Source organism: Punica granatum, chromosome 4 (assembly GCF_007655135.1).
Source record: "Punica granatum isolate Tunisia-2019 chromosome 4, ASM765513v2, whole genome shotgun sequence".
NCBI classification, from domain to species: Eukaryota; Viridiplantae; Streptophyta; class Magnoliopsida; order Myrtales; family Lythraceae; genus Punica; species Punica granatum.
The window spans coordinates 30432016-30441015 of NC_045130.1; the positions used below are offsets into that span (position 1 = coordinate 30432016).

General features: G+C 44.9%; 2 protein-coding genes across 2 annotated transcripts; both read left to right on the forward strand.

Moving 5' to 3' along the window:
- The first annotated feature begins 4085 nt into the window (after window positions 1-4085).
- Window positions 4086-6916, forward strand: LOC116204927 (protein RTF1 homolog). The gene is made up of 2 exons (XM_031537302.1): window positions 4086-4226; window positions 4527-6916. Exon 2 carries the CDS (start codon window positions 4531-4533, stop codon window positions 6517-6519), a length of 1989 nt encoding a protein of 662 aa, XP_031393162.1. The 5' UTR covers window positions 4086-4226; window positions 4527-4530; the 3' UTR covers window positions 6520-6916.
- Window positions 6917-7416: 500 nt separating this feature from the next.
- Window positions 7417-8313, forward strand: LOC116206064. The gene is made up of 2 exons (XM_031538803.1): window positions 7417-7853; window positions 7942-8313. Exons 1-2 carry the CDS (start codon window positions 7781-7783, stop codon window positions 8220-8222), a joined length of 354 nt encoding a protein of 117 aa, XP_031394663.1. The 5' UTR covers window positions 7417-7780; the 3' UTR covers window positions 8223-8313.
- Window positions 8314-9000: the final 687 nt, after the last annotated feature.

The following is a 9000-nucleotide window of genomic DNA, read 5'->3' on the forward strand; positions in this document are numbered from 1 at the left end:
AGAATTGTGAGACTCTATTAGAGACAATCGTGAAAAGAATCAAGACCCGGTCTGTGAAATATTTGTCTTATGCAGGTAGAGTGCAGTTGATCAACTCTCTACTCTTCAGTATGGCTAGCTATTGGTGTTCTCACTTCATTCTTCCAATAAAAGTCATCAGATTAGTATAAAAAAAAGTGTAGATCCTTCTTCTGGATAGGCCTAGAGCAACATACAGGTAGGGGCAAAGTCAATTGGGAAGTTGTATGCCTACCAAAAGCTGAATGAGGTATTGGCATCAAGGATCTAGCTTTATGGAACAAAGTATGTGTGCTTAAAAACTTATGATCTCTCCTAGTGAGTTATGGATCTCTTTGGGTGGGTTGGGTTGCTAAATACTTGATCAAAGGCCGAAGCATTTGGTCTTTACGACAACTTGGAGATTGTTCATGGAACTGGAGGAAACTTATGCAATTTAGAGCTTTGAAGTTTAGGACCATTGATTAACTTTTGTTCTAGGGGATCATAGGGTTTTCCATCACTTAGAGAACATGTAACAGTTAGTACGATTTTGATGGTGAGTTATTGGCACTGGCCGAGGAGTTCGGACCTGCAGGCTGCTTTCATTCGGGACCTAGCTGTAGCAATTGAACTCTCCAATCAGGATAGAATCATATGGACACATCACAAATATGGATAATTTTCTATAGCCAGTGCCTGGAAGTGTTTCAGAATCAGAGGATCGAAAATGGAATGGAGGAATGCATTTTGGTTTTATGGGCAACTGCCTTGATCATCTTTTATAAGTTGGTTTTGTGTGCATAATAGGTTGAATACAAAGAACCGATTACTAAAATGGAAGATTTCGCTAGCTGCAGCTGAATGTGAATTTTGTAGTATGCAGTTGGAGACTCGAGATCATCTCTTTTTTTAATGTCTAGTTACTCAAGGAATTTGGAGAAGTTTATTGGCTCAACTTGGCTTGCATATATCCACCATGGATTGGAATACGGAGTTCTACTGGTTCTTTTCTCTTCACGGCAAGATGCTCGATGTTATCTGCCTCAAGCTTCTTTGGACTCATTTGGAGGGAGAGAAATGTTAGGCTTTATCAAAAGCAAATCTTGTCACCAGCCGCTATAGTTCGGAAGATCATTGCAGATGTGCAAGCGAAGTTGTCTATTCATCCCCGAGTCTAATTTAAAATTGTATATTATATCTTAGTGGTGCACATGATTCACCCTTTTGATGTTGCTCATAGCTAAATTGTATAATTTTGGAGTAGACTTCTGAGGTTTCTTATTTTGTAAGGATTATACAAGTGTAGCAGGTTCTTTTGATGTTAATACATTTTGCTATTAATGAAGTATTGCCATTAATCCAAAAAAAAATGGTGGACGCTCTAATAATTATATATTATATATAGATATATAGATTAGCCTACTACTACTAATAATAACAATAGTAATAGTTGTCAGCACCCCATTTTGGTCCACCCTAACAAAAAGATGGCATTTTTTTTATTTAATTTGAAAAAAAAAATTTTGGGCGAGGGTCAGATCGGCGTCAAACCGGTCAAATCGGTATCAGACCGGTCTGACGCCCTCAGAATTTCTGACGCGGGTCAGAAGTTTTTGATCGTTTCATTTCTGCCCCTATCCTTTCCTTCTTTCCATTGCGCCCCCTATTCTTTTCTTCCTCTTCCTTTCCGCCCCCGCCTTTCTTTCCTTCTCTTCTCTTCTTCCCCCTCTTCTTCTCCTCCTCTTTCACTGACGTCCATCTGCCATCTCCGACACAAAGCGGTTGCCCACCCACCGCGACCGCTCGCTTCCCCGGCACGTTCCCTTGGCCGCTATCTCCCCCTCACGGTCCCGATTTCACTCACTCACTCTCTCGGGACACACCCGACTCGGAGGTCTCGGGACACGATCGGAAATCTCTCGATCCCACTCCAATTTCTCCCCGGGAACGGACTCGCGACACTCCCCGGAGCAAGACCCCTCTATTTCCCCCTGTCAATTCCCCCGATTTCTGGCGATTGAACTCGGAAATCCCTCGTCGGAAACTCGAAAAACCTCGCCAAAAAAAACAACAAAATTTCTCTCGATCCCAACCGATCCGAGCCTCGCGACGCCTCTCCCGAGCACGGCATAGCCTAGGCGGCGCTCGCCACCGTCTCCTGCGCCCTCCCGTGCCGCCGTCGCGGCACCTAGCGGCGGGAACCACCGTTCCCAGCCGTCGAAACCCTTTTCTCAGCCCATCTTCGTCTTCTCTGGCGTCCTCCTTCTCACGGGCTCGGCCCATCTTTTTGGTTTATGCAGGTCCAGCCCAGCAGATTCGGCCCAGCCCGCTCTGCCCAGTCCAGCCAAAACGATCCGACCCGTTCCGCCTCGCCTCGGGTTCGGCCAGGAATGCGCGACCTGTTTCGCCTGCAGATTCAGCCCAGCTCCAGCGCCCGGCCCAGCTCGCCCGTGCTCTCGGCCCAGCGCACCCTTCCGCGGCCCAACTCCCGCGCGTTTGGCCCAACCCACGCGCGCGGCCCAGACCTCCACACGCCCGGCCCAACTCGCCGGCCTAGCGCCCCCTTGCAGCCGATTCGCACTGTTCAGACCGCTTGGTCCGGTCTGAACGCCTGGTTTTCTGGTTTAAACCGAAATTAGGTATATTATTCCGACTTAGTGACATGCGTAGGTCTTAATTCGTGAATAAATTTGATGATTGCGATGATAAATTTTGTGATTGTCGTATTGAAAATTTGAATAAAAAATTAAAAATAAAGAAAAGAATGACAAAAAATAAAATAATTGTTGTTTTAATTAAACCAACAAAAGCACGAATTGGAATATTTTAATTACTCGACATTAAAACCGGTTGTTTGAAATGAGAACGAATACACACGAATCAATCTCATGTTCACTCGGCTTTAAAGGAATTAAATCAATTAAACATACCAAAATTGGTTTAATTAATTATTCGGACTTAAAAATTGGCAAAATTAAATTCCGTCGTGACTAATTTTGCTTATTTATGTGCACATGTGAATAATTGAATATGCTTTGATCGAAATCATATACGAATCGGCTAACCACGTAAACACGATATTAAAAGACACAACTGTCTTGCGTTCACACGTTCATCAGATTTCATTTACTTTGTCTGCTTTCGCTGTTTTTGTCTGTTTTTCTGTTTATTTATTGCAGGTCGAGCCCGAATTCCTAGGATACGATATACACGGGGTCCAACACCCTCTTTTGTCAATCACAGGGTCCAACGCCCCCACACACCTAGCGCGCGCAACCCGAGTGCGGAATCGGGTCCTGTTTCGACTTACTGCTTCACTCCTAGTAGTGTCTATGTGGAAGACGACTCGGATCGAGTAAGTAAGTCGTGGCCGGACATGACCCGGGAGCTCGACCGATCATACGGCTATCGAGAGAGTCACATGATTCTTTCGCCATCCGTTGGTTCGGTTGGACCCGACCCCCGGCTCTCTGAGCCCACGTTGCTTTAATTTCGGTTTCGGTCACTCAAACCACACAGTGAGCCACGATTGGAATAATAACCGAACGCGAACCGATCGGGATTCAGTTGTTTTAATTTGTATTTTATTTATTTGAGGGAACAATGTAAGGGTTTATGTTATACATTTATTCATGTAAGAATCCCGGTCGAAGAGTGGACGGTCGGAGTAGTTCTTCGAATTTACGGTGTTAAAACGCGTAAGATGTACGGAACTCAATTAAGTGGTAATTAAATTAAAACGGCAAGCCTAGACAAGCTAGAGTACCGATAGGGCTTGCGAGATATAGGCTCGCATGTAACAGAATTCCCGAATTCAGAACCTCGGGTTTCGCAGACCATATACCTTAGCAATTAGGTGTACTCCGTACCCCTAGACCCCGGTAACTTGTCGGCCCTCGACTTTCGAGTCGTAAAATGGCAAGTGGCGACTCCTTCTCGCGTGCGTCCGTCGCGCGTCCCTGGAAAGATGGACACTCCCAAGCCGCGTTGCATAAGCGCGCGTACGCGTACCTCGACGAGATTAAAATTTGGGTGCGCACAATAGTAGTAATAATAATAATAATAATGTTGTTAGTAGGAGTTATGGAAAATATACGAAGAGTCGGTGGTAAACGCCTAGCAATTATATATATATACGCACACTGCCCCTCTGTGGGGATCGATATCTGCTACTTCTTCCGACCCTGCAGCCGCTTCGCCATTGCCCTACTGACGTACTGAAAGAGGTAAGCAAATCCCATCTAGGGTTTTCTTAGTTTTGCCCATTTTCTTGCCCTAATCAGTGAGTCGATTGATTCCTGATGTTCTTGCTGTTGTTTCAATTTAGTTGTACTAGGTTAAACTTCTATGGGTCCGCATCTATCTTCGTCTTTTGTCGGAAAGATTCAATCTGATGCTAGATTAGGCTTACAAAGACCCTGGTAGAGAAAGAATTAAGGTGTTTTTAATTGATTTTGTGTGAAAATATACTCGGTTATTGTTCTTGATGATTGATGCTGACGGTTTGTATATTGTCTTCTGGGTAGAATCATGGCCGACTTGGAGAATTTGCTTCTGGAGGCTGCGGGCAGGACGAATTCGTCTGGGAGGAATAGGCAGTCGTTTTCGACGTCTAGGAGGAGACGTGAGGGTTCGTACTCGGATCATGGAAGTGACTCTAGGGAGGATGACTCTGACGATGGCCGTGGTTACTCGGGCAGGAAGCCATCAGGGTCTCAGGTCCCTCTCAAGAAGAGATTTGAATCCACGGAAAGAGATGATGATCAGGGAAGCATGGAGGGTGATGACGACTATGGTGGCTCGGATCGTGGGGTGGGGAGTAGTGATGAATCTGATGTGGGTAGTGATTTGTACAAGGATGATGATGACCGTGAGAAGCTGGCGCAGATGACTGAGCTCCAGAGGGAGATGATCTTATCGGATCGAGCAGCCAAGAAAGGTGATAAGGATTTTAAGAAAAAATTCATGAAAAATAAGGAGAATGAGGAGGCTTCCCAACCACCTTCCATGAGGCGGGTCCGATCATCTCTTCGATCTGCTGACCGGGCAGCTGCCAAGGATGGTGCCTTGAACGAGTTGAGGGCAAAGCGGCTAAAGCAGCAGGATCCCGAGTCTAACCGTAGGCTGAGGGATGCTTCCAAAGGAAGTTCTGGTAATCGCGATTTTTCTCCAGTTAAGCGGAAACCCTTTGCCGCAGGCCTCAGCCGCTCTAGTCAGAGTGATAGTGAGGGTAGGTCAGATAGTGAAGATGAAGGATCAACAGGGGACGGTGGACTTCTTGACAGCGATGATGAGACGGGCTTAGGTTCTGACCAGCTGAATTTCGAGGACATTAAAGAAATCACTGTCCGTAGATCGAAACTCGCAAAATGGTTCATGGAGCCATTCTTTGAGAGGTTGATTGTTGGATGCTTTGTGAGGGTTGGAATCGGGATGACAAAAAACAAGCAGCCTGTTTACAGGCTGTGCATGGTTCGCAATGTGGATGCATCAGAGCCCGACCGGCAGTATAAACTTGACAACAAAATGACTCACAAATATCTCAATCTTGTTTGGGGTAATGAAAGCTCTGCTGCCAGGTGGCAGATGGCAATGGTATCGGACTCTCCCCCACTCGAGGAGGAGTTCAATCAGTGGCTTAGGGAGGTGGAACGGACTGGTGGGAGGATGCCGAGCAAGCAGGATGTGCTGGAAAAGAAGGAGGCAATCAAGAAGACCAACACATTCATCTACTCAGCAGAAACTGTCAAGCAGATGCTCAAGGAGAAGAAATCTGCCTCAACGAGGCCGCTAAATATTGCAGCTGAGAAGGATAGGCTGAGGAGAGAGTTGGAGATTGCACAGGACAAGGAAGATGATGCAGAGGTTGAGAGGATCAAGGAGAGAATTAGGCAACTTGAGGCCTCTCGCCAATCTCAACAGGCTGATGCAAAGGCCATTAGGCTAGCTGAGATGAACAGGAAGAATAGGGCTGAGAACTTCAGAAACGCTTCGGAACTGAAGCGTGTGAACACAGAGCTGAAAGCTGGGGAGGCAGGGTATGACCCTTTTTCGAGGAGATGGACTAGGTCTAGGAATTACTACGTCTCAAAGCCCAATAATCAAGATGAAGCTATAGATGAAGCTGTAGATGAAGTTGTAGATGTTGGCTCGAGTGAAATTGTTAATGCCCTATCAGCTGTTGCGAACAATAATGCTTCGGGAGCAGTTGCAACAGAGGTAGGTGTGGCAGCAACCGCTAAGGCCTTGGAAGCAGCTGCTGGCGCGGGAAAATTGGTCGACACGAGCGCCCCTGTGGATAAGGGCACTGAGTCGAATCTACTACACAGCTTCGAGATCCCAATCTCACTGAACACGCTCCAGAAATTCGGCGGGGCCCATGGAGCTCTGGCAGGTTTCATGGCCAGGAAGCAGAAGATAGAAGCAGCGGTCGGATGCCGGGTCCCAGAAAACGATGAGATCTGGCACACTAAGACTTTAACAATAAGTGATTACAAGAGGCGGAGAGGGCTCATATGAAAACTGCAGCAGTTATGTCATGCAGCAACAGAGTATTTGTTCGGGTAAAGCTTTGTAGGTTTCCCCAGTCATTTGATCGAATCTGGGTGATAGTCAAGAGGGCTGCTCTTTGTTTATAGCTTCTGTACGGACTAATGGCGTGTTCAAAGTGGCTCATTCAAGTTTCGGTGAATATCTTGACTGCGTCGAGTGCTCTTTATTTGTAGCTTGGTGGGTCGTAAAATGCAACGGGAGTAATCGCAATATACCTCACTTGTAAAATGCAACTTTCATTAGTAATCGCAGTGTAATGGGCTTTTGTTTACTCTCGCAAGTCGTGCCTCTTATATGTTTGTTGTTAGAGGGCAGACCCAAGCCTGTATATCACGCACTAGTAAAATGCAACTTTCATTAGTATTGTCCTTTCGTTGAAGATAATCCTGATTCTAAAGTGGCAGGGACTCCAAAACCCGTAAATTCGAGGAAGGGGTTTTATTATAGTGACACAAGGCGTTGACTCGGAGTTGAGGGATCCTAGATTCCTTTTTTACTACTAAAACTTATGTGTCCTCATCGTTAGGAAAACCCGTTAAAATAGATGTCATGTGAGCGTCACATGACTTTAAAAGATAAATTTGTCTATAGAGATGGAATTTGTCCATCTCTATGAACTCGACTCCATGTGCAACACATAGTACGTATAAAAAAGTAATCCTTCATATTGCTGCTCATTGTTCGTACTCGGCGATTGCTACTGAAGATGCAACATTCCGTGGAATTCTGAGGTCTCCTTGGTGAATATCACCAGTGTAAGAAGCATCATAAACGAAAGCACTGCAGAAGCAGTTCTGTTGCTTCTGGCTTTAGTTCTGCAGGTGTGTTGCGCGATTCCTTCTTTCCTTTGGATTTGCTAAAGCTTTTGATTTTGCTTCCTGCAGATTCATTTGGCTCTGTTAAGCAAGTGTTATCAGTCTGAAGACATTTCCGATCCAAGACTGCAAGTAAGAAGACAGCTCGCCGAGGTAGATGAGCCATCTGCGGCAAGTAAATACCAGAAATGCCACCATCGAATTCTCTATGGTACTTTGTCCTACGCGTCTTGTGTGCGTCTCGCCTCTAGGCGCAATTACGAGATTTCATTCCAAATTCCCCTCCTAAGTACGTGCAAAGATCATAAAGTAACACAGAGGTTTTCTGAAAATTGCAAATAGCCACACCTTCAAGGGAACTCACTATACATCATCCTCTCCATAGCAGATTATCTTCATCGAAACTGATTGGAATGGGAACTTCCAATGAAGATCAAAGTGGAATGCTTGCGATCTCAAGGAAACCTTCTTACGACAATGATATGGGTAACTAGTAAAAGCTTTTAAGCCTTGTAAGATTAAATCAAAATAAAATGCGGCCTCGTTGCATTCATGAATGCCACTTTTTTCGCAGCTACATGGGGAGGCGATGGGCAAGAGGTCGACATTCAGATAGCTAGTTCATATCTAAGTCAAGGACTGCTGCGTTACCACTGTCAATGCTTCACTGAAAAAGCTACATATAATGCTAAGAACCTTGAACTGCCTGATGAAAGAATATCTTCTCCAAGGGTGAAGCATGTTCGCCGGATCAATAGTGGTTACATTCGGGTCCATAACCTCTGCAATAAGTTGCACTGTACTGCTAGAGACTCCGATATAATCCTGCACCAGAATAAAAGCATTATCAAATAGTTTCATTCCTGCGATTTAATCCGAGCAGATGCCATCTGAAATGGAACTTAGCTCAGCACGTGCCTTGTTTTGCCTGTACTCTTGGAAGTTGAAGACATACAAAAGGAGACCGACTTAACGAAAACCGACCAAACAATCACAGAAGCTTTTATCAAGCTTCTGTTAAGTCCTTGTGTTTTTGTCTGTTTGGACTAATAGCTGAAAGATACTGGAACTTGGGTTGTTAAGAATACTGACATACAAGGCGCTGGACATATCTTACCATTCGGTTAAAGAATCTATCGGCCCGTGGCGTTAGAATGACCGCCTAATGAAAATACGTTTAATTTAATTAAATGTGCGTCTGAGTTCTCTTGGTATGAGCATGAGAGTTCTTTGACATAGAACATCTTCCAGGTCTATGTCGAGGGAACGACAAACCCGGCTTGCGCGCGAGAGTTCTATGTTAGTTTCGCTCCATTAGTTCTTAGATCTTGTTTGCTTCCAGAATTACAGGAGGAGAGAAGATTGTGTTTGCCAAAAATCCTCCGCGTCATTCTCCCACATGCACGAAAAGCTAATCCTCGAGCTGATGTCACAATATTTTGATGTAGAATTTAGTAAACAAGATGACTACAGAATTCGGATAGATTTGACCAGCAACATCATATTTGCCTAACTGCAACCACGCCATACGAACAAAATGAATATGTTACCATGAGTGGTATTAAAATTTGCTTGTTTTGTTCCTCTCTCTTATGTTATTATGTGGAGTTGAAATTTAACTGTCTGAATTGTG